Raw genomic sequence first — 24752 nt, 5'->3', positions numbered from 1 at the left:
TGCTTAAAATCTGGAGGCTTCAGGCAGCCCTGTTGCCTTTCTGCTCACTGAGCTCTTGGAGGGTGCCTGCGAAGGGATGCCCTGGTTCTCCTGCCCTCCCACAGGAGGAGGGAGCTGCCCCATGTCCCTACAGCACCACCTGTCCGACCTCCGGCTTGATTGTACCCATTACAGGGGTCTCCTGTGGGAAGCCTGGTGAGACTGAGACTTTCCATCACCCCTCATTTTAAGAAGCCTCTGTGTCGTGGCACAGCTTTTCCCCCATTTCATCATGAGCGGGGTTGGCTGCCGACACTGAAGACTGGAATGCATTTTTAAACTACAAACCTTTGTAGACGTCATCTGGGACCGTCTGCAGCTTGCTTTAAAGATGTTGGATCTTGCTTTGTTTTAAGACTTTTGATCTCCTTGTAAGCAGAGACGACCTGCCTTCTAAACTTTTAAAATTTATTGGGTTTTGGTTTCAGCTGTGTAAGGCCACTGGTTGCTTTTTGGTCTGGATTTTGTATTGGGAGCCAGCTGATGGGTCATCCTTTGGGACATCAGGGTATTTGTGATTATTTTTAGCTTTTAATTGGCAGTGATCTGTACTCAGAGCTGTGTAGTGTCAAGGGCTTTTCTTTTTTGTGCTCTCAAGAAGCTTTCCTTTCTCTTTCATCTGGATGCAGCTGTGTTTCTCTTTCGCTCGCAAAGCACAGAGCACACAAGGAAACCGGCTTCAAGTACTCATCCCAAAGGCTTGTGGAGATCAGGGCTCAGTACAGTCAAGCCTCCGTGGCTGGGGGTAGCATCACACCCGCCTGGGGGAGCCGGCTGGTCCAGGACACCTGGACTCTGTTCCAAGAAGCGCCATGGACCTGCTCCCTGACCTTCACCAATCACTTCCCTGCTCTGGGCCGCTATTTTTTCCTCCTCTTCCCCTATTTGTCTTGCCCCGTTTAATTGTAACTTCTTTCGGGCAGGAACACTGTGTGTGCATAAAGGGACTAGAACAATGTGCCCCAGATGGTATTGTACAAGTCCTTTCTCAGCAGCCACAAGGTTTCACTATACAGGAAAGAAATTTTTAAAAACACAACTTTTCAGCATTTGATACTTGCAAACGTGGCCGGGAACTTCCCGAGCCTTGGTATTTCAGTCCAAGTCATAGGTCTCGGAGACAAGGGCTAGGACTAGAATCGCAGCTTTTTTTTTTTTTTAAAAACAACCCCCACCTCCAATCCCTTTTTCTCACCCTTATGACTGCAGGGAAAAGCTTGTAAATGTGACTGGAGTAGACCTGGCATGCTCAAAACCAGATGGCAAATAAAAAGAACCCAGTATTTCAACAAAAACAACATGAACCCCTTCTTTGGGTTTCAGATGATTGCTTGAGTGTGTTTTTGCCCCCTTTATGGTACTTTCAGTGTTTTTGTCGTTCTGTTTTGGGGAGGAGCTGAAGTCACTTGCACTTGTCTGCAGTTTATTTCACTTTCAGGTTCCCTGGCTTGGAGTACTTGCACTGCAAACACTGCAGGGCAGTGCTTATTTGTTTTAAGACCACAGCTTACTTTGGAATTTCTTCTACCACACTTCAGGCCAATTTATTTTTTTTCTTATTCATCCCACTACCTCCCCTTCCCCCCAAAGAGAGAAAGAAATTTTCTTAGTCTCGTCTTGCATCAGGTTTGATACCAGGCCAACTAATCCAGCCTAGAAGGTGCTTTTCTGAGGCTGCTTGCCTCGATGTGACCTTCTGGGTGAGGATTGCTGTTCAAAATGCAACAATGTGCCATCGATTTTCATCAGGGGCATCTTCCTCGTGATGCTGCAACCCTGGGGTGGCAGGATGGGGCAGGTCTGGGTCCCCGTTGCCCATCCAGAGGCTGCTGTGTTTTAACAAACACAGGTTTTGCAGGGCTGTTTGCTCCAGAGCAGTGGGAGTCCTGGGATTTTACCAAAGGTTTCTGTTTCTAATTAGGTTGTTCTCAATTTTAAAGGCCAGAGATCTCTTTATGGCACAGAGTGGAAAACCTGACCAGTCACTGACACCACACAGAGAGGTGGGTCCTGCTTTTGTACCGAGGTACAGAGAGCTGTTGCCTCTCCTTGACGCTCTACGGATGCGAAAATAGATTCCTCCCAGCCCTCAGCTCCTGGTGGCTCATCCACAGGGGAGGCTGGTGGGCAGAGTTTGGAGGAACGTCACTTGCCCTGGCCTGACTCACACGGATGCGGTTCAGTGACTTCCTGCTGCTCTGACCGCTCAGCTTTGGGAAAGGGGGAATTTCAGCGCTGCAGCCGGCTGGCACACAGCCCTGGCGCAGGGGTCGGTGCCATGGCCTTGCCAGTCGTTGCCCTGGCCCAGCTGCCTGAAATCAAGGTTTGGAGCCAGGCTCTTTTGGGAGGGCTGCTCCTGAGGCCAGGGCTTGCTGTGCAGGCAGGGCTGGAGAGTCATGCTACGCTGCTGCCTGCGTTTGTCTGGGCTGGGGGAAGACAGCACAGTCTCCTGGTGCTCGCAGGAAACAGTATTTATTTTTTCCCTTCTGTTAGGGCTCTGTCTCACTCCATTGTCTGAAATTGCCTTGCAGAGACTGGCCCATAACTCTTTTAAAAAAAAAAAAAAAAATCCCAAGTGTGGGGGCTGGAGCTCCCTCAGCTCTGGCTGTCGGCCGCCTGACTCTGCAAACAGTCTGGGCCTGAAATCCCCCGGGACTGAACATAAAGGTCTGATTCAAAACGAAAACGGGGTATGAAGCAGTGTGGCCTGTGCATTGCCGGCTGCCTCCCCTTCCCTGGTGTGTGTGGCTGGAGCCGCGTCTGGGCAAGGTGACTCCCGAAATGCCTGGGGAGAGCCATGCCGTGCCGCCTGCTCTGGGAGGTCACGGGGGAAATGGCTCCCTGGTGTCCTTGCCAGAGGCTGGCAGAGGTGGGAGAAGCGTGAGACGCGCGGGAGGGCACCGCCATGCGCCGAACCCGGAACGGAAATTATTGGGGGAGCAAAGAATGAGCAGGATATCACGTGTTGGCCGTGTGCGCTCGGGGCTGGGGGAGAACAAAGCTCAGGGAAGCCCTCCTCTGCTGCCGCTCCCACCCGGCTTCCTGCTGGCACGGGATGGAGACCGCTGGCTGCCAGGGGAAGGGAGCGTCAGGGCAGGAGCTGGCCCACAGCTGCCCGCGTGGCCTTCAGAGAAGCTGGAAGGCTCTGCGTGCCTCAGTTTCCCTCGGCTGAGATGTGCTGCGTGCAGCAGGATGGTCCCCAGGTGTTGGCCTGCTAGTTGTGGCCTTGGAGGGCCAGGCTGCTCTGTGCTGGGGCTGCTGTGCTCTAGGGATGCTCTGGAGGTGTTGGCCTGGAGGATGGTGCCTGTGGGGGAAGGAGGGGGCTCCCATCCCATGTGAAAGCCTCGTTCCCCAGTACCTGAACAGGCAGGTGTCCCACACGCAGATGGGTGTCATGCACCCACAACAGCCCTGAGGAGCTGGGCCAGCATCCTGCACCTTCGGTGCCTGCAGATCCGGTCCCTCTTGGAGAGCAGCGGCGTTTTGCCAGCATGCTGTGGACAGAGTGTGGTGGCCCCTGGTGAGGATTTGGTGTCAGGAGAGGACTGGGAGCGGGGCAGCCCCAGGGAGCAGCTCCCCTGCCCACGGACTGTTACACAGCCAGTCCTTCCCCCATGCTGAGCTCTGGCTTGGGTGTCTTTTTTTTCCCTCGGTTGCTCTTAGACCCTCCCCCACTTCCCCCCATGCACCCTTCAGCACAAGAAGCCTTTTTTTTTGTTATTAATAGCTATTGAGAGCCAATAAAAGTTTTATGGGTTTGGCTAAGCGTCAGGACTTGCAGCGTGCTCATTTCCTGGAGTCTGAGCGCTGGAGGGGCGTGGGTTTGCTTGTTTAACCCACAGGTAATGAGGCCGTGACAGCAAGGGCTCTTGGTGGGCATCACGGGAGCCCAGAGGGGAGCAGAGGAAGGTGGTGAGAGGGGGAGCTGGGCCAGGGGAGGTGGGCAGGGAGGGGTGGGGGCTGCCTCCCACCTCGGCTCACTCAAAATGCAGCACGGGCTGAGCTGGGAGCAAAACCAGAGATGATGAATGCTGGGGGTAAAGTGGGGCTTGCATGTGTTGGTCTGTCTGTCTCTCACATGGCCTCCCAGCGTGCACCCGGCTCTGCGCTTTCCAGCCCGTGTTTAGCTTCCTGGCTGTCCTGCTCCTGGCACGCTCCGGCTGCCTCCCACGCAGGTGTCCCTGCAAGGAGGGACTGAGCCTGACCTCCCCCCAGGCAGCTCCGGTGGGAGTCCTGGATGGAGGGAGAGCATGGCCGTCTCTTGGGAATCTGGTTCCCTGAGCACGGAGCTGGTCGATGGTACTTGTCATCCCACCCCTCTGGAAGGGAACAAGGGTCTGATTTGGCCTCGATGTTGGGCTGTAGTCGTGTGAACACACTCAGCTGCACGGGGGTGCTTGTGCAGAGCCAATGACACAGAATAGTTTGGGTTAGAAGGGACCTTTAAAGGTCATCTAGTCCAACCCCCTTGCAATGAGCAGGGGTGCGCATGTTGGAAGGAGCTCCCTGGTTCGAGGGTCTGAGCTGAGTCCTGCCTGTTTGCAGGGGCCGAGGGGAACCCCGAGTTACCCCACCACCAGCACAGGGCTTCCCGCCAGCCTCACTGGGAAGTGCTGGGAGCTGCACGCATGAGGTAGGCAAGGTGCTGCACAGCCATCGGTTACTTTCAGCAAGTGTCACAGTGGCTTTTGCCCAGCCTGCAGCCAGCAGCCCTGTTGGCCACTGTGCCTTGCTCCAAGCTTTGCATGTAAAAGCAAGGTTTCTTTGTGAGAGCGGAGGAAGAGGCGGCAATCGGGAGCTCGCCATGGAGGCGAGCAGGTGTGTTAGTAAGTCCTGGGTTCCTGTTTGCCAGTGTCTGTTTTACCCTAGCCTGGCAGGCCTGGGCGAGCTGTCATGGGAGCTCTGAGTATGGTCATTCCCCACACATGCACAGCTGCTTAGAAACCGTGTCCTCTCCCACGTGTCCTGGCGCAGGATCGCTGGCACAAAGGTCCCGGCCCAGCCGCAACGGAGGCTGGTGCTGGGGGGAAGCGCTCTGACTCAGCTGGCCACGACCTCTGGACCCACAGGGACCCTCCCGGCAAGCAGCCATCGGGGAAGAACATCCTCTTTTCAGTTCATAGGAAATTGCACGCCTGGCATAGTTTGCCCCCTAACGCAGTGGTTTACGTGTGTCCTCTGCTCTTGGGGACTCTCAGGTCTGACCAGTGGCAGCCTGGTCCCAAGTGCCTCGGCTGGTGCCTCCGAAGGTCTCCCTGCTGCCAGCAGCCCTTGCCTGTGGGGACATTGTTCTCCCCATGTGACTCTGTTGGCTCTGACCCGGAGATGCTCGTCAAGCGTTTCACCTCCTGCCCTGGCCAGACTTTTATTTATTTATTTATGCTAGCATCTTAGACGTGGGGCACCCTGCAATGGTCCTGATACCCCAGCTGCTCCCACCTCTCAGTTGCAGCACTGTTCATTGTTGTGGGAGTTACTTGTAATGCAGGGAAGGTGTTGGAGGGGCTCTGTGGAGCTGGGGGCGGGAGCCTGGAGCCCACAACCCCCTGTTGTCCTCTGCCTCCTTGTTTCCTCGTGCTAATTTTCTCCCTTTCCTTTCTGCAGCTGGGAGACTGAGGAGCCACGCTGGGAGGACCCTCTCTGCAGGATGTTCTCTCCACCAAAGAACTCCCTGTAACAGGCGATGATGACAATCCCGGCGGGACCTTGGAAAGCACTAAGATTTCAGTAGCCCAGCACCCGTGGGTGGCCGCTTATCCCTCCTTCTCCACACCCTGCCCTCCTGTCACTCACCGTGATGGTGTATTAACCAAGAAAAGCCCTGCTTCTTTTCTTCTCCTCACCCCTCAACTTTCGGCAGCTCTGGGATTTGTATGGCAGCAGCGTAACCGTGGAGAGGCCGGGGTATCACAAACTTATGGATTTTGATAAGAGAGGAGGGAAAGGGGAGCTGGAGGAAGGTAAAAGGATGTCCAAGACAGGTGGAGGAAGGAGCAGTCATGGAAGCCGGAGTGCTGGAACCAACTCGGGAGTCTTAATGGTGGGTCCCAACTTCCGGGTCGGCAAGAAGATTGGATGCGGCAATTTCGGGGAGCTCCGTCTAGGTGAGAAGGTTCTTCTTCTGTCCTCACTATAACTACTTGTGCAGGGATTGCCCTGGCATCCAGCTCCTGCAGCAGGAGGAGCTGGCACATGCCTGTGACCATCAGCACAAAGGGTGTTGACTGGCCATACAGTGCTGAAGCATTGCAGGTTGTAGGTAGCCCTTGTTTCCTTTGCAGAGTTTCCTTTTCCTCAGCCCCTTCACGCTGTGCTTGATCTTTCAAAGCCCATCACAGCCTGAAGGACTGATTGCAGAGGTGTTTCCCATCTCCTCCCCATACCTGTTGCTCTTCAGGTTTGTCAGGGAAAGCATTACAGTTCAGTCCTGTCTGTTGGAAGTGGTGGTGACCCACACAGGCCTGGGTGTTCCGCCAGTCCAGGTACATTTGGTGAGTAATGTTTCACGAGATGCCACTGTGTGGTCACCAGATCTCGTGCCCACTTGTGCACAGGGTGCTGCCCTCCCACTGCGCCATGTGCTTGGGAGAGTAGATGGAGAGTAGGGGCCTGTGGGGTGTTTGCTTTGCTGGGGCAAACATCTGGGGAAGAGAGTCAGTATTTTATCCTGGGTAAATTCTCCAGTTGTTGAAACTGGTTGTTTCAGAGTCTCTCCTAAAATTTTATGCAGGGGAGAGAGAAAGGGCTGAATAAAACCCAAGCACCTTCCATGGTCACTTTCCATTTTGAACCAAGTTTATCAGGAAACAGTTCAAGCGAACTCTTGTGTAGAGGGTGGGTAGGTTGCTCCACTCCCAAGGACTCGGCATGCCCCAGGAGGCTTTCAGTAAGCTGTTCACTCTTCGGTTGGCATCAGGCAGCTGGGAGAGGCCTGGCAGTGCCAGGCACCGCTGTGCCAGCAGTGCAGTCTGGATGTCTCCAGGAATGCACGTTGGACGTGTTGATGGAGTCTCTGCCAGGCGGAGCATTGGCCTTGGCTGCGAGTGCTATGGGAACGGGCTTGTGCCCTAGGAAGAGGGAAGAGAGCCGGTCCCCGGAGCAGGCTGGGAGCCTGACAGCTGTAGGCCTTGTTGCTCCACGATATTTTAAGCAGTGCCTTTTCAAACCAAGCTCTGAGCTAAACCTGCAGTAAATGTGGTCGTCTCGGCTGGCTGTTTGCGTGCAAAAGGAGCAGGAGGTGGGAGGCTGTTGGGAGGCGCGGCCGGCAGCCCCGGCTCAGGCACCCGTGCAGACGGTGGGGTGAGTTTACCCACCTTGCTGTGCCGCCTCTGTCTGTGGGGAGTTAATGTTAGCTCTTCCCAGCATGACAGACTGGCTGGTGCCAGGCTAAACTGTCCTGTTCCTGAACTCCCCGATGGGATCGCCGCTTAATTGCAGAGCTTGGGAAAATGTTCTGTTTAAAATCCAACCAAGTGGTTCTCGCATTCAGCAGCAGAGGGTCTGTCTCTCCTGGTGTCGTGAAGTGCTCTGATCCTTCCTCCAGACCGAGGTATTGTGGAAGGAGAGGTATTTAGGGATTTTGCCACACCAGCTGCTCCTTTCACTACCCAGGTGGATCTGGTCATCCCCTGGGGCTGCTGCACCTCCTGCTGCCAGTGCCTCCCTGCAGGGCTGGCTGGGAGGGGGTGGACAGAGGTCTCTGAGCCGTGCAGGGTCTACCTGTGTCCTTCCACCTCCTTTTCCCTGCTTGCCCATGCATGTCCCACAGTGGGTACGTGTTTCTGGGCAAGCTATCTTCCGAGATCCTGTTCTAGGCAGGAGTCTGAAACAACTGGGGTTCTGGCTGTTGCTTTGTCTGGCGTGCTCAGCACTGGGGGTCAGTGTGACCCCTGCCTTGGCCTCCCCTTTGCTTTTTGAGGAATGCACCGAGGTGGACACAAGTCTCGCACGGATCTGAGGAGTGTCTGTGAAACTGGCAGTCTGGGTTGCTCAGAGCAGAGCTGCTGCAGGGACGTGGAAGCAGTTGGGCTCAGTTTGCTCATGGCTGAAGGGACAAGCAGTGAGCTCTTGCTCTGGGGCTCTGCAGTGGTCAATTATCGCTGTGAGAGTTTGTCCTTGCCATGAGCAAAAGAAGCTTCTAGTCCCTTCATGTGGTTTTCCCCTGCCCTGTCACACCCTATAGTGCCTGGCCATAACATAGTAAAGGCCTGAGCACAAGATCTCATCACAGCAGTGGAAGCCACAGCTATGTGGCTTTTCTCCTAAAATCCCATCTCTGTTCCTTAGGTGTGCCTCTGAGCTGCGTCAGGGCTCAGGAATGCTTTCAGGACTTCACAGAAAGTAGGGATTCCTCCAACTGCAGATGAATGGCAAGGAACCAGAGGGATCCTGCTGTGAAGTGGTGGCATGAGCAGGAATGCTCCCCAGCTGTTGCTGGACACTCAGTTTTCCCCTGTGAATGGAGTATTCGCACTCAAGGCAGGCTGGTTGCAGAGGCAAAAGTGTAGCTCAGCGTTTAAAAGCTCCCAAATCTTCTTCAGACTTTTTTCTTTCATAAAAAAACCCCAGGAGATCTTGCAAAAACATGCTAGGAGGCGACTCCTCCAGCTCCCAGCGGTGGGGGATGGAGGAAGATGAAGTTGTCTTCCTGAAACAGGTAACACCTTGCCCAATTTCGTCACTGTGCCGAGAGGCAGGTGCTGATCTGTTGTTCTGGGTGCCTCAGCTCAGCTGCCCCAGATCGAGACAAGTGTCCTCTGAGGTGCGGAGGTGTCCAAAATCAAAAGTGATTTGTTTAAAAATAAAATTTAAAAAAAATTGGTGAAAGGCATTTTTGGGAAGCCAGAAGGGGAATGACTTGGGCAGGATTTCTTGGCTGCCAGAGCCATGCATGGATCCTGCCACTCCGGCTTCATGCTGGCCTTGGTGTCCTGGGTGATACACAAACGTAGTGCCAGTCCCTGTCCCAGTCAGGCAGTGCTGCTGGTCAGTTCCTTGCTGTACGAGCGTGACTGGAGAGCTGGGCTGGGAGCTGGAGTGGGGCAGCTGCCTCAGTCCTCTGCTGCATGGGGTTTGGGGGGGAACCATGTGGGTGTTTAGGTCGTGCAGGTGGTGGGTCCTGTTACCTCCTGGTTACCCTGTCCTGGTGCTGCACCCTGGGCTGGACAGGGCACCGTGCCCCAGCCAGCACATCCAAAGTGCTTGTTCTTCCCCCTGCCAGCCTGCAGCTGTGCACGAGTGCCAGCCCAGCTCCTCCTGGGGCTTTCCACAGGCAGCCCTGGGCAGCACCCGCTGCCTGCAGCCCCCCCTACTCCCCCCTGCCCTGGCTGGGCAGCACCCCTGCCCATCAGCTGCATGCAGCCAGCCCGCCTCTGTGCCAGGGCTGGATGCTGCCCTCTGAAACACAAGGCAGGAGGAAACTGGTGGCAGCAGAGGTGACTGGAGCGTGGCTGGTGGCTCGTGTGCGCTGGCACTGGGCTACGGCCGAGCGGCGGGAGCCTGCAGCCTGCTGCCTCTGCCAGCTCCCTGTACCCCTGGGAGCAGGCCAGCACGTACTGCTTGCAGCGAGGGTTTGTTGGAGCAGGCCTCTCTTAGCAGCACCTCGGTGGTGCTTTGGGGTGGGCTGGGATAGGGGGAGAGAAGGAAAATCCAGACATTGACCAGAAAGGTCAAAAATGAGCCCAAAGCACCTGGGTGGTGTGCAAGACCCTTTCCCTGAGCTCTGCCTGGTGCTGGGCTGCCTCAGAGCTGCACTTTGGAGCTAGCAGCTGCTGTTTGTCCAGCCATGCTGCCTGGGCAGGGGCCTCCCTGATGGCCCCCTCCTGAGCCTGGCCTGAGGCCGATGCTCTGGGGAGGTTGTGCCATGGAGCTGCCCTGGGGCAGCCTCAGCCCAGGAGTGGGGTATGGGGAGGGATGGGGACCCGGCAGAGGCTGCTGCTTCTGTTATTCCTGCAGTAAACTTCTGCAAATGTGCTTTTTGCACCTTTCCTGTGCTCACCCCTCTCCCCCAGTCTGGTGCATTCATTTCTAATGGTAGCTTGGAAACACAATGTCTGTCTTCCTTCAAAGTTAAAAGCTGGAAATTAACTTATTTTTAAAAAGTAAAACCAGCATTTTGGAAGGAATTAAATGGGGGGGCGGGGGGTGTCCTTGTGCAGTGTATGAGCCAGCAGCAGGTCACTACTACAGCTGGGGCTGGGGCCATGTCCCAGCTGAATGGTCACTTGCGAGTGCTGGGGACATTCCCAAGCTCTCTTGAGCTGTGGCTCTCACCCCTGGCCTGCAGCCTCCTGGGTACTTGCAGTGGGTTACTTCTTGGGGGCCACAAAAGAGATCTTCAGAGAATGCAGGCTGGGGTCAGCACGCTGCACATGACACCCTTCTCTCTTTGGCTCGGCAGAGACCTCCGTACATGTGCATTTGTGGTGAAGGGCTCAGCCACCTCTAAAAGGCGGCTGACTGGTCAGAGCTGCAGACCCGCCACATGCTGGAGGCAGCTCATGGCTGTCTTTGGAGTAGGCTGTGGGAGAGAAGAGCCCACACACTGCCTGCCAACTGTTCCTCTTGCCTCCCTTGCTAATGGCTCACGCTTGTTTTTCCTCTTGGTCTTTCACAGCCTCCTCTAGAGGAAGGTCAAACTCCAAAATAACTTCTTTTTTTTTTTTTTTATTCCAATGGTATTAAAACCCAATGCTCCAAGGAACTGTCAGTACTTGGACTGATGCAGCTGGTGTTGCTGGGGCTGCAGTGCTTGCAGTGCTGGGCCAGTGCCCGGCCGCCTTCGCACAGAGCTGCCTTCTCCTGCGCTCCTCGACTGCATTGCCTGGGGACCGGAGAAGCCAAATTGCTGGTCCCAGCGCCCAGACACAACTCCATGCTCCTGCTGCAACCAGGGCTGTAGCAGAGAGGCTCCCGGCGTGGTCAGTGCGATGCTGTGCCCCACGCTGTGCCACGACCGAGGGGCAGCACCAGGCAGAGGGGCTGGCACAGGGGAAGCCATTTGGATGGGGACCTGGTTGGGAGCCCAGCGCAGAGCCTGGCTCCTCCTCAGGCCGCCGTGATGTGCAGGAGCAGGTGCCGGACCCCACTGCTGTCAAATCCGCCTTCGCGAGGGAGACGATTTGGGTGTTAGCACAGGGTTAAGAGAAAGCCACGTCCGGCTTTTAAACACGATAGGGACCCCAGGTCTGGCCGCCTCCTCTCGGCTATGATCAGACATGCCGAGTCTTGCAGGTGTTGGCAGCTGGATTCGGAGGTGCCGCCAGCACTGAGCAGGGCAAAGGCCTCTCTGCAAATGCAAATATTTGCTTTCTGCCGCCCATCTTGACGCTTTTCTCTTTTTTTTTTTCTTTCAAAAGCACATTTTCTTCTATGAATCCTGCAGCGCTGCCTGCTTGAGTCCTCCCCGGGGCGGTCCATGGACTCCAACACATTTTAGGTGTTAAAGTTATTGTTAGTGAGCGCTCGGCAGAGCGGGCAGCATGGGGGCAGCCATGGGAACTGCTCCAGGAGCTGGAGCGGGGAGTTCCCCAGCATGGGCCGGGCCCTGCTGGGGGAAGGACCCCACAGCCCTCTCTCCTTGCTCTTTCACTTTTTCTTTCCTGTTGCTTTGTTTTTCTTCATGATAGGCCAGTTCTGCTCTTTGCACATTCTTTTATCAGGGAAAAGGATGGTGGTGGTTAGACAGCAGCAACGGTCTGTGCTCTCTCTGCTCCCCCATCTTTTCTATCAGCTTGTCCAAGCCCTCTGAGCGTTACAGGAAGGGAGGATCCATGGGGGTATCAAATGATTTGGACTCGTTTCTTGGGCTGGGAGAGGGCTGCCAGCTCCCAGAGCATTTTTGCGGGTAGCTTTCTCTGCCAGCGAGCCACAGGGGGCCCAGCGTGGTGGGGACAGGACAGATGCCACGTAACAGGGACGGAGCCGACCTCTCCCAGCACAGCACTGCTGCGGAAGCTCCTGCCTCCTTACCTTCTCCCTCCCTGCTGTGCTTGGCTGATTTTGCAGTGCACCTCTGGCAGGGTGGCAGGTATCCTGCCGTGGGTCTTTTTTCCCCTCTTTAGACCCAGCCTAACCTCAGGGAGAATCCAGCTGAGTTTTTTGGTTGCATGTTACTGCCCTGAAGGCAGCAGTGATTTTTTTGGACTGAACTGTACAGCCCTGAGGCCAGAGCCCACCTTAGCTGGGGAGCACGTGGGGACCCTGTGCCATTGTTGCAGGCAGGGCCATGCCTGCCTGGCTGGGCTCTGCCTACCCCTGCATCTCGGCTGATGCATGTAGCTGTTTTGCTCTCCCTTGTGATTGTTTGCAAAACACAGAGGTCCTGGTGTGTGGAAGATAAGCTGCCTGCACGCGCTTCTCCGGGCCGGCTTGCTGCCTTCTCTCCCTGTTAAGTCGTTGGGAGGTGACTGCTTATGGGAGGGGTGAGGGAGCTGCACTGGGGTCCATCAAGATTTCAGTTCTTCCCTGCCCCAATCAAGTTCCCAATGAACTGAGGGTTTCCTTGAGCTCTGGAGCCATGGATCTGGGGGATGTCCCACCTCCTGCGCAGCAAACATCAGTCCATGATGGGCCAAAAACCCTCGGTCTGGCATACGCTTGTGTTAGCCAGACATTTCTCCCTTGCAAATCACCTACTTCCTAATCGCTGTGAAGTGATTTGGTTTTACAGAGGCAGGAGACAAAGTGGCTTGGCAGCAGTCCCCTGGGATGGGAGAGGGTCAGCAAGGCAGTAGGATTGAGCCCCTCCTTGGCTGCAGAGCCCGTCCCTGGGAGGAGCCGCTCCATTAATATCTCCCATTCATCCCTCTTCCCGTAATCCTGCTGCTGACTCTGGCGCTCAGCAGCTGGCTCTGATGTCACCCGACGAGGATTTATTGCTGCTTCAGGTGGAGAGCAGCAGTCAGAGCAGATGAAATCTTATGCCAGGAGGAGCTTGTTCCCTGAGCAAATTGCTTGGAGAAAATCCGAGGAGACAGATGCAGCTCCATCAGATACGCACATGCCAGGCAGTGGGATCGCGTGTCTGCTGGCTCTGCATGCAGTGGAAGGGAACCTGCTGCAGTTAACTCCCATCTCCCCGGTGTCATGAAGGGGCCTCAAATGTTTCTGCAAAACTGTTCAGTCTTTGCCTTTATGGACCTGGGACAGAGATTGTACTGATGCTTCCCAGGTGTAACACCTTCCTCATGCCCTCCTGGCTCTCTGGGGTGAACAAGGTGATGTCCGGACACCGTTAGTTCAGCCTTTCTGTAGTTATGGGTGTGAAAACTCCTGTGAAGGTGCTGAGCTCTCTAGGAAGTCATTTACAGGGTTTTGGGGTGGCATGGCTGCCCTCTCAGCTCTCCTGAAGAGCTCCTGGAAGCAGTCGTCTGGCACATCGGTGCCATCAGCTCCTCCTCGTATAGTCTGGGCCATGCTGTGGATCTGCTCCTGGCTTCCCCTGCACCCTTGGGTGGGTGGGAGCATCCCGAAGGATGAGGTTGAGCGATATACATGTGCACACACGCACGCACACGCACGTGTGCAATCCCCAGGAGTGTCCTAAGCTCTGGGGAAGGGATTTCCACTTACCTGCGATGTCTTCAAACCACTGCCAGCTGCAGTGCCTCAAGCCGCCCCCGTGCTCTTGAGGGTCCTTCCTCCCTGCCAACCTCTGTGTGGTCCCGCCACCCACAAAGCAGTGTCCCCCGATTCTGGACAACCCTCCCAGAGCAGGGCAGCCCCTCTCCATGCAGGGCTGTGGCTGGGAGAAAGAGCAAGTCCCAGCCTTGTTCCTGCCTTGGCCAGTCACATCCCTGCAGGCCCAGACTGGGATGCTGCCCCCCCTCCCAGCAGACTTGGCTCCAGCCCCCCAGCAGCCTGCCCATCCCAGAGGAATGCACCTACCCCATCTGGGGGTAATTAACAGGCATGTTGCAACTCCCCACAGTGGGTTCCTGCTCCCGCTCATGCCTCGAGGCCTGTTTATGTATTGTGGGAGCCACCGAACCTGTTCTGGACATTCTGCAGCCCAGGAGCCCTCAGGGACTGCGGTGGGTGTGATGTGGGGTTAATGCAAAGGTTCACTTGTTTTCAGTTGCCTTTTTCATGTCTCTCCCTGCAGGAAAGAACCTCTACACGAATGAATACGTAGCTATCAAATTGGTGAGTCCCTCCGGTGGTCGGGGGTGGTGATGTTCAGGCCACCTGGGAAGCAGATTGTTCACCCTCCCCAGGTTGTTAGAGCGGGTCAAACCGAGCCGGTTGCGATACGTGGTGGATGGGTGGGTGCGCAGGGGAGCTGTGCTCACTGCTAGGAATTGAGGGCAGGCAAAGCAATGCACGTCATTGCAGGTGGGGTGATCTGGGCCTGGGGAGAGAAGAGCTAGGTCTTTGCTTCTCCAGGACCTCCCTGTGGCCTGTGCTGCGCTCAGCGGTGGCAGCGGCAGAGAGACCTCCAGGAGAGGGTGGTCCCCACTGATACCTGCTCCCATTAGTGTCTGCCCCAGCACCCGGATCTCTCTGGAGGGGCTGGATCTGTCTCCCATATGGGCTGGTTTTCTCTCGTTGTCCCCCGAGGCTCTCATCTCAACCGCAAATGTTCTCAGTCCAGCATGTGAAGGAGGTGTCTGACACCCAGACCTCCCTAACATCCTGCTCCCTGCAACAGACTTAACTGTTCTCCTTCTCTCCTCCAAGGAACCCATAAAATCCCGGGCCCCCCAGCTGCACCTGGAGTATCGGTTCTACAAACAGCTCGGCAATGCAGGTATGGGGACAGGCTGAGCTGCCGTGGGGAGCTGGCTGCCTGGGCGACCCTGCTAGGAAAGGGAGGGTTCCTATAAATGTGACTGCAACTTCACTCCCCGGCCTGAGCAACTCCTGCCCATCTGCTCGGCTGGGAGAGGCCGATTTTACACAAAGCCACATCTAATCTTTGATCCCTTTTTATTTAGTTCTTTCCCCCCACCTCCCCCGCAGCAGAGTCAGGGATGCAGATGGAGCTGCCTCCTTCGCCCTCGTGCCAAGAGCAGAGCCAGGCTGTCTGTGGTGCCGAGGGAGGGCAGTGCAGAGACATCCCCCCCATCTGCAGCCCCCTGTCCCAACTCCAGCAATGGCATGGCTGTGACAGCGTGGCTGTGTGCTGCTCAGCCCTGTTGTAACCCCTGACAACCCCTGCTCTGTCTCTTGCAGAAGGAATTCCTCAGGTTTACTACTTTGGCCCCTGCGGGAAGTACAATGCCATGGTGTTGGAGCTGCTAGGACCCAGCCTAGAAGATCTCTTTGATCTGTGTGATCGGACCTTCACGCTCAAGACCGTCCTGATGATCGCGATCCAGCTGGTGAGCACGGCATCTCCACCTCGCCTGTGGCTCTGCACAGCTCGCCCTGGCCCGCCTAGCCGCAGACTGCCCCGGGGGAGCAGGGTGATGTGTGGGCACGGTGGCTGCGTGGGGACCCTGCAGGGAAGGGGAGGGGAAGGACAGGTGAACCAGCGCCCGTCAGGCCGCAGGAGGCACTGCCTGCTGGCACATGCCAGACCACCTCCCTCCATACCTCACCCCTCCCTGGTGTAGGAGGGCTCTCCCTCACCCCCTCTGAGCACAAACGAGTGTCTCTCACTGTGTGTCCGAGGTGTGGCCGGACTGAGGTTGTCCCCCAGGGAAGGAGGGTGCAGGGAGGCATGCAGGACACACGGTGCATCTCTGCCGTGGTGCTGACATCTCCTGCTGCCCCCAGATCACACGGATGGAGTACGTCCACACCAAAAGCCTGATCTACAGAGACGTCAAGCCAGAGAACTTCCTGGTGGGGCGGCCGGGCAGCAAGCGGCAGCACACCATCCACATCATCGATTTTGGCCTGGCCAAAGAGTATATTGACCCCGAGACCAAAAAACACATCCCCTACCGAGAGCACAAGAGCCTGACAGGGACAGCACGCTACATGAGCATCAACACCCACCTCGGGAAAGGTGTGTGCGCACCGTGCGGCCAGCCCTGCCACTTGGCCAAAAGGGGACTACAGGGTGTGAGCTCCCCCCTGCCGGAGGTGGGGGCTGGGGACAAACTGCCTCTCCTGCTTTTCAGCCTGGGATATTGGCAGGGGACTTGGGGTGCTGCAGGGTCTGGTGGGGACACAGACAGTGGCTGTAGTGGGAACATGCCCGTGTCTCTTCCTCCATGCAGAACAAAGCCGCAGGGACGACCTGGAAGCATTAGGGCACATGTTTATGTACTTCCTCCGCGGGAGCCTCCCTTGGCAAGGCCTCAAGGTAACTGCCAGCTCCCGCTGTCCCTGGGCACGTGTCACGACCCAGACAGACCAGGGAGTCGTGTTGAATTCAGAATTCCTTGCAGAGTTCGTTGTTAGGCAGAACTTGCCCCACCACAATGTTTGAAGCATTAACTCTTTCAGTCTCTTACAGCACAGCTGCCCTATGGGTCTGGCTCTGCCCTGGCATGGGCGGCATCTTGGAGGGAGGAGAAGCTCTGGCCCCCAGGGTGTTGGAGGGTTGGCACCCCACCAGATGCAGGGGCTGTTGCTCTGAGCTCTGTGCCAGGCCCTTGCCATGCTGAGTGGCTGTAGGTGTCCCCCTCTCTGTGTCCCCCCACTTTGCGGGTATCCCAGCTGCTCTCACAGTGGCTGTCTTGGAACCACACGCCCTAGTGTTCATCCTCCAGACCTGCCCTGGGTGAGGGTATTCCCTGGGAATGAGCTCTTGCTGTTAGCTGGAAAAGGGGGGACCAAGAAACTGTTCGTGGTGTGACAGCACCCAGTGCCTTCACCTCTCTGACCTGACCTTCCCCTCTGATGCTGACCTGCTCCTTGTCTCTGCTAGGCTGACACGCTAAAGGAGAGGTATCAGAAGATCGGCGACACCAAAAGAGCCACTCCAGTGGAGGTGCTCTGTGAGAACTTCCCAGGTGAGGGCACTCTGCATGGCCTGTCCCTGTCCCCAGCCTGTCCCCAGAACCTGCTGGCCTGGCATCTTGTCCCCCTGCCCCAACTGAGCCCAACCTGTTCCTGCAGAGGAGATGGCCACATACTTGCGCTATGTGCGGCGGCTGGATTTCTTCGAGAAGCCTGACTACGACTACCTGCGGAAGCTCTTCACAGACTTGTTCGAGAGGAACGGTTACGTGTTCGACTATGAATACGACTGGGCAGGGAAACCACTGGTGAGTGGCGAGGGAGCTGGGTCGGGCAGAGGGTGCTGGGCCCCAGGGCACCGAGGGGGCGGTGGGTAGCATGATGGGGAGTCAGCATGGTCTGTGGCAGCAGCCAGAGAGGTTGCAGGTCGGCAGTTGTCCCTGCCATGCACGTCCGTGCCCGACAGATCAGCTCCACCAGTCCTCACGCGACACCAGCAGCCAGCTCCAAGCTGGGACTGTTGTGCCAATGAGTTAAAGCTGTGACACAGAAATTTGAGGCTTCTGGAGCTAAGAGGAACCCAGCAGTCATGTTGGCACCTCGTGGTGCTGCTGGGGCTGGGGTGGGGGCTGGGATCGGGCCCCAATTCTGGGGTATTCTGCATGTTTGGCCAGAGATTGCATCAGGGGGTGTGGGGCGGTGGTAGGGCTGCTGTGCTGCGGCTGATGTTGTCCTTGTCATGTCCCCAGCCCACCCCCATTGGCACGATGCACAGCGAGGTGCAGGTGCAGCCACCGAACAGAGACAAAGCACAGCCACACACCAAACACCAGGTGAGTGGCGGCACTGCCCCGGCTGGAGCACGGGACCACGGTCGTGCGCTGCTCGGGTTTTCTGCTCCACAGACCCACGGAGCCCAGCAGGGCCTCTGGATGGAGGCAGGGACTGGGGCATCCTTTTTTCCCCAGTGCTGTCTGTGGGAGGGCTTCCTCCCTGCAGGTCTGGGTCTGTGGCTAGCGGGGGGGGGAGTGGCAGTGGCCCTTGTGCCAGGCGGCCTGGCAGAAGCGGGAGGAAGCAGCCATGGGAGGCTGTAGCATGGCGGGGAAGCGCCAGGCCTGGGCTTCAGCTGGCAAGCTGCAGGGGTTAGTGCTGGCCGGTGGGTGTGGGCACGGTACAGGCTGAGCCACCTTGTGCTAAGGAAGATGTCCCCAGTGCCGCGTCCCCACAGGGGTAACTTGCTGCTCTGTTCACGGTGCCACTTTCATCAATGGGGCAGGGATACAGGACAAGGGAGGGGGCTGCCTGGGCCTCAGAGGGGATTCATGGGGTAGCTTGGCAGTGTGTGGCCCTGTGCTGGAGAGAGGGGCTGGCTTTGCCCTAGGAACTGGCAGGGCACATGGGGCCAAGCTGGGAGCAGCCACGGACAGGGAGATGGGCAGAGCTGTGCAGGCAGCTCCCTGCCTGGGCTGCTGTGGGAAAGGACCAGACTGCCCGGCCCTTCTCTGGTCCCGTGGCCTGTCCTACCCTGGTGAAGGAAACATGGCTTTGCGACTGCTGCCATCAAGAGCAAACCTCACGCGTTTCTCCAGCAGTCCTGTACAGACCCTCGTCCTCTTGCCTTGAACCTCCACGGGGAGCAGAGCACCTGCAAACACGCTGGAGCCAAGGGTGCAGCACCCTGTCCTCCCTCACCCATGTATCGGCCCAGCGGTGCCCCTTGCTGCTCCTGGCCAAGCACAGGGAGCCTGGCACAGCCCTGGCTCTCACTGGCCAGCGGCTGGGCAGCGCTTCCTTAGGGAGAGGACAATGTCTTCAAAGTGCCTCTGGCTTGTTACTGGGATCTTGCTCCCAGTAAGATCTGCTTTCTGCCTCCAGCATCTGAGGAACGCTGTGTTCGACACCCCTTCTTGAGAGCAGTGGGAAAAGCAAAGCACAAAACTCCCACAGTGTGGGAGCAGTTTCCAACCTGGGGATGCAGGGGCCCCCAGCAGCTGTGGGGCTGTGCCATATTGACCATGGCGAGGGTTTGGGAGCGGGGTACTCCTCCGCTGTGGGACAGCTAAGGAGCCTGTGCCCTCAAGGAGCAGCACAGCTCGCTTCCTCACAGTCACCCCGCAAAGATCTGCGTCGGCCTCAGAACATTGCGCTCACAGGAGAGTGGCCGGCAGCGTCGCCTTGGCCCGGTTGCATCTCCCCGTGCAGCGAGCAGCACTGCTGTCCTAGCCTGCTCCAAAATGCAGCCACCAGCCCTACGTGGGGCTGGCCGTCCTCTGTGGGGTGGTGTGCCCTCAGCTGCCCAGAGAGGACATGCCCAGAGCCCAGCTCCATTGCTGGGGGGGGTGCGTGCGTGTATGTGGCAGGGAGGATGCAGACCCACGGTGTCACTGCAGGGACCACTCCAGGGAGCCGCCAGGACGGTGCTGTGCGAGTGCCCTCCGCAATCACAAACTCGAGCTGCTCCGGTCATGTTTTTGCTTTTGCATGTCTTATTTTCTCGACTCCCTTTGCCACTCTTCTCCCTGCCCCTTCCCTCCACCTCTCCCTTCTCTTCCCCATTCTTCCTCTTTTCTTTTGTTTCTTTTCATTCTGTTCCTCCTGCCTGTCGCGAGCAGCCGCACGAGGGGACGGAGTTGTGGGATCCTCAGGCCGGTGGGCAGCCTGCCGAGGAGCCTTTGGGAGCTCACCTGGCAGCCGGCAGGCTCGGGGGGTCCGTCCAGGTACATGCAACCACGCGCCGAGGGCAGGGGCGGGCGCGGGAGGGAGCAGAGCCAACCTGCGCCACGCGACCTGCCCGCACAGCCGGGCGCAGGCCAACGTGTGTCTGCTGGCCGTGCCAGGGGATCAGCCCTGCTCCCCTGCCCTGGGGCGGCATCGGGGCCACGCATGCCCAGGGTCTTGCCTAGGCTGCGACACGTGCTGCCCTGTCCCTGTGGTGCGTGATGCTCACAGCTCGCAGATGAGGCTGGTGCTGCTTCCCGGGGGCTGCCGGGCTCCCTTGGTGCTGCCGGTGGGACTTGGAGGGCGGTTAGAGATGGATGAGGTGCTAGCTCTGTGCCATGCGGTGGCACGAGCAGCCAGGTGGGCATTGGGTTCTGCCCCCGGTGCTGCTCATCCCAGCAGTGCCGGACAATGCGGCCTTATCCCATGCGGGGATTTCCCTGTGCCTTCCTTGACTGGAGCGACGGCTTCGAGTCCTGCTTCTCCTCCCTTTCCCTGGGCAGTCCTCGGCCTCATCTCCCCGCCTCGGTCCTGCGCTCGCGCCGTCGGCCACGTGCTCGCCGCCCTCGCAGCCTCTGCCGCTCGGCCCTTCTTGGGCTGGTGGGGTCCAGCCCACGTGGATGGTGGGGCATCCATGATGGGTCCCCCCCCCGGCTGGGTCTGCGCTGCTTCCTCCGTCTCTGCTTCCGTCCCTGCCGCTGCTGCTCGTTCCTGCTGCTCCGTGGTGAATCTCTGCTGGTGCTCGGTCCCAGGCTCGGGCCCGGCTCCCGCCGCTGCTGTCGCAGGGTCGGGGCAGACCATGGGGCCAGCTTGTTCTCTGCCCTGCTCCTCCTGTACCACGTCCCCTACCTGCCACGGTGGCTGCTCCCTGCTCTCGCTCTGCAAACCCCCACCCCGTCTTCCGCCTGCACCCGGCACTGCAGGGGGGGTGTTGGTGACGCACAGGGGTCTCTGGGCTTGTTTCAGGGGGCTGTAGCTTGACGTAGCCCTGCTGGCTGGGCACTGTGGCTGTCAGATGGCAGCTCCTCCATGAGTCTGGGTAAGGCCGATCCTCCTTGCCAGGGACGAGCAGCTTGGCAATCCTTCGGCCTGTGCATCCCCAGGGAGCTCCTGGCTTTGCCGGGGGGCAGCGGGTGAAGGAGGGGGGTTTCAGGCAAGTCCCAGTTGCCTATGCCAACCCCGTCCTTGCTTTGGTGATTTGGATCTCCTCCCGGCCCTGGCATCGTGCACGGCCCCTCTGCCCCAGCGAGCGGGCAGGAGCTCAGGGGCACCTTGAGGCCGGCAGGAGCCTGCAGGGTGGGCGCTGGGCTGAGTCCCACAGGGCCCAGCGGTGCTGGGGCTGGGGAGCAAGAGCTGTGTCTAGTTGCTCGCCATGTGGCCGTGGCAAGGTCTCCTTGGAGCTAACGGCCTCGTGGGGCCATGTCTCCTGGGCATGTTGGAGCTGGCTGCCAGCAAGCCCCTCTCCTGGCAGGGTGTGCAGGCGTTCCCAGGAGCTGGGATCCTCCCAGAGACACCGAGGGGATCGAACGCCTCTGTGCAATGGGGCTGCTTGGGAGTGCTCAGCACTGAGGCTGAGCACCCGCTGTCCGGGCGAGGGCATCGTCCTGCTGCCCTGTGTGGGGACCTCGGCGCTCCTGGCTCACGCAGGGCCGGGGGGGCTGTGCCACCTCCTGGGGCTGCACCTCTGCAGGACACAGCTGCCGCTGGGTTGGGGATGAGGCTAAGGACCGGCCTGTGCTCCGTGGGCCACCCCACACTGACGTTTGCCTCTCCCCAGGTGATGAGCTCCACCAACGGAGAGCTGAACACGGACGACCCGACGGCAGGACATTCGAACGCCCCCATCACAGCCCCCACCGAGGTGGAGGTGACAGACGATACAAAGTAAGGACACAGCCCCGCTGCCTCCCTCTCATCGGGGCCGGGATGAATGTGGGTTTTGGCAGATGCCCTGCGATGTGCCATGCCTTGTCCAGTCCCCTCCGGGGAGAAACGGCCCAGCCCTAGAGCGAGTAACTGCCGCTCTTCCCTGGCACTCCACGAGGGGTGTCCCTGCAGGGCCACCGCCACCCCCGGCCCCTTCGCACCTCGCCCTGCCCGGCCCCGAGGCTCATGCGTGCACGGATCCGGGGCCATCCCTTCTCCGGGAGCCCCTGCCTGGCCCCGGCTCTGGCCACTGGCATTTGCTGTGGCTGGCATTGCGTGCCGTGGCCAGTGTCACTTGTCCTGGCCGGTGTCACTCGCTGTGGCAGGTGTCATTTGCTGTGGCCATTGCGGTGCTCCCAGTCCAGCCGCTGCCACGTACCAGGGGCACTTCCTGGAGCAGGTCTGCCCACGGGGTCTCACCAACACGCCGAGGGGTTTCCGTCCCCGCCACCGGCTCTGCCCTGACCACAGGGCTGCTGAGCCCGTCCGTGTCCAGGCCCGGGCGCTGATGGGGTCCCCTCCGTCCCCAGGTGCTGCTGTTTCTTCAAGAGAAGGAAGAGGAAAACCACCAAGCGTCGCAAGTGAGCTGCCGGGGCCGGGTGGAGCGGCGTGCGCGATGGCTCCTCTCCCTCTGGCCGTGGCTGGATCTTGACCTGCGGAGCCGGTGCCGGCGGCCCCTCAGTTTGGACGGGGACGGGGGGAGGCCGAGCCGGACGGCCTCCCCCAGCACCCCACGCGCAGGCGGGGAGCGGGGCCTCCCCAAACTGCTTGTCCTCTCCTCCGCCACTCGCCCAGCGCGTGGCCGTTTACTCGAACCAAGCCCGACTTCGCTGAAGTTCCTGCGTCCGTCAAAAAGAAAAAAAAAAAAAAAACCCCAAAACAAATCCACAGCGTCACTTGCTTTTGAGTCTATAACTAGTTTGAAAATGGGGATCAACTCTACAGACTCTGAACCGTCGCTGTCAGAAGAAGCAGAAGACAATTTCGAGAGCAGTGGGCTAAGGAGGAATTTTTTTTTTTTTTTTTTCTGTTGCTTCTTTGTCTCTTAAGTTAATTTAAAGTGAGTCTCGGTGCAGAGTGCTGAGTTGTCAGTCTTTGACCGTCATCTTCAGTGTTACCGAATTCTGCTCTTCCTCTAGGCCCCCCCCGCCCCGCGTCCCCCCCCTTCGTTAACGCCTTTGGTGACGAGCGGTGCAGTCTCTGGTACGGTGAGAGGTGTGGGGGGGGGCAGGGTGGGGAGGGGAGGAAATGCGTTTACAGTTCATTTTACGATGCACTTTTGCTAGCAATACAGGCGAAGTTTGGTCTTGCCAGGAACAGGTCGGGAAATCCCAGGGGCTGGGGGATGTGGGGACAGGGACGGCCGGGCACCGGACTGCCGCGGCCACTGCCAGGGCCGCCTGGCCAAGACCAAAGGGACCCGTGAAGGGAGCTGGCAGCGCACGGAGGAAAAGCAAAGCAGCCTCATCTCTGGCGCTGGGATGTCTTAGGGCTCCATGCGTTTCCTCAACAGCTTTAGGTATTTGCAGCGGCGCGGGGGCAGTGGTTTTTTTTTTTTTGGCCTCTTTGGTTTTTCAGACCGTTTGCTGCGTGTCAGAGCGGGCCCCGGGGCTGCTCTCCAGGGCGGCAGCAGGCGCAGGGTGGGCTGTGGCCGGGGTGGGCAGGCACGGAGGCACACGGCGAAGGGCATCAGGGTGGGCCGACGCTGCCGGAGCTGCTGGCATGGTGTCCTGCCGCCTGCGCTGGGGAAAACCTGGAGTTTTTGCAACTTACACACAAATGCACGGACGTGAACATGAACACAGAGAGATCCACACAGAGACACCCCCCACCACCCCTCCCCTGTTCCTCACCACCCCCACGGCACTGCAGCTTTCCCACGACTGAACCCGTGTGCTGTTGTGTGTATTGATCATGACACGTTGTTGGGGGGGGGGAAGGCACACTTTTACTTATCTTTACCAAAACCCTGTTGGTCTGCCCCAAGAGAGGGGGCTGAGGCTGTGCTGAGGCTTTGGGGGGGTGGGGGTGTGGGGAATGGGACCATCTGTGGCTGCCTTGAAACATTTGGCCAAACTGACCGTCTCTGGGAGCTGCTGGAGACCCCGAATCATGGGGGGGGGCTGCGCCAGCCTGGGGGGGTGGGGGGTGTCACCCTGCCTGGGCACCCATGGGCCACGGCTGCATATAGGGGCCCTGGGGAGGGCACTGCGCTGTGGCCCCTCTTCTTCCTAAATTTGGGATTGACCCTGGCTTTGGCTTCTCCTGGGCTGCAGCAGGGCAGGAGGGGCCAGGGCAGCCCCAGCTGCTGCTGTGTCCCCCAGCCATGGCAGGGGGGTGATGTGCAACGTTTGACCTTGTTTCCCCAACGAGGCAAACAAACAAAAAAATTTAAAAATCGCCTTAAATTTTCACTGGAAGCAGATCCTTCTTAGAGCATCAGCTCAGACCAACCCAAACGGAGGCCGAAGAGGAGCCGTGGAGGGGAAGGGACATGGCCATGGGCATTTGCCCGGCTCCATCTGCACCCTCTGCCACCGGCAGCTGCGAGCAGGGCTGCAGGGGCAGCCGAGGACAGCGGCCCGGCCCCCAGGACTTACTGTCCTTCCAGCGAGGAGTCCAAAAACTGAGATTGTATGTGAGGGCGTTTGTTCCATTGCGAGTTTAGTTACTGCTTTAAAACAAAGTGTACAGAAATGGCATTTAAATTTCTCTGATGCTTCCTGGAAGCCATAGAATTTAGGGGCTTTTTTTTTTTTTAATAAAAACAATTAAAAAATCTTTAAAAACCTATGCATTCTTCTGCATTTGATTGTACGGCCCTGAGGGTGGGGACACTGACCAGCAACCCCCCCCCCCCCTTTTTAATCTGAGGCTCGACCAGCAGCAGGTTCCCCATCCCTGGGGAAAACTGCCCCTGCTCCTCCGTGGCCACCCCTAGCAGAGGGCCAGCTCCCCAGCCACGCACTGTGCACCGGCCTTTCGTGCAGCTAAATAGTACCAAGCTAAAAATACATCCCCTCATTTCTTTTTCATGTGAAACAGCAGGAGGAAAGCTGGGGGAGGTCGGGGGGGCAGCAGGGAGGCTCATGGCTGCAGGCAGCTCCCTGCCCAGCCTGACTCTCCCCAGGGCTCCCAGTGGATGTTCCTCTAAAAAACCCGCTGAGTGGGGAAGTTGGTGGCACAGGAGGGCAGTTCCCAGCTGGAGCCCAGTC

The 24752-nt window shown here is 58.2% G+C and overlaps 2 protein-coding genes across 5 annotated transcripts in view; one reads left to right on the top strand and one right to left on the bottom strand.

Annotated features, from left to right (window-relative positions):
- CSNK1G2 (casein kinase 1 gamma 2) overlaps positions 1-22612 on the top strand; it is a 46333-nt gene extending 23721 nt beyond the window's left edge. For 2 of the 4 annotated variants that reach the window (XM_052801104.1, XM_052801106.1), the window contains exons 2-13: positions 5644-6143; positions 14144-14184; positions 14719-14788; positions 15214-15362; positions 15760-15994; positions 16209-16294; positions 16862-16946; positions 17053-17201; positions 17643-17726; positions 19506-19610; positions 21389-21495; positions 22068-22612. In XM_052801104.1, the coding sequence (XP_052657064.1) occupies positions 5957-6143; positions 14144-14184; positions 14719-14788; positions 15214-15362; positions 15760-15994; positions 16209-16294; positions 16862-16946; positions 17053-17201; positions 17643-17726; positions 19506-19610; positions 21389-21495; positions 22068-22122 (1353 nt within the window). In that variant the 5' untranslated portion in view covers positions 5644-5956 and the 3' untranslated portion in view covers positions 22123-22612. Of the gene's footprint in view, positions 1-4584; positions 4673-5643; positions 6144-14143; positions 14185-14718; positions 14789-15213; positions 15363-15759; positions 15995-16208; positions 16295-16861; positions 16947-17052; positions 17202-17642; positions 17727-19505; positions 19611-21388; positions 21496-22067 lie in introns of all 4 variants that reach the window. The other 2 variants (XM_052801105.1, XM_052801107.1) reach the window with 2 other exon arrangements.
- The window catches only part of MKNK2 (MAPK interacting serine/threonine kinase 2), a 78146-nt gene that overhangs the window by 8814 nt on the left and 44580 nt on the right, over positions 1-24752 (bottom strand). The gene's annotated exons all lie outside the window — the stretch shown is intronic.

This window comes from Harpia harpyja, chromosome 11 (genome assembly GCF_026419915.1).
Source record: "Harpia harpyja isolate bHarHar1 chromosome 11, bHarHar1 primary haplotype, whole genome shotgun sequence".
Classification (NCBI taxonomy): Eukaryota; Metazoa; Chordata; class Aves; order Accipitriformes; family Accipitridae; genus Harpia; species Harpia harpyja.
The sequence above is the reverse complement of the archived record's forward strand: the minus strand, read 5'-3'. Positions and strand labels throughout refer to the sequence as shown.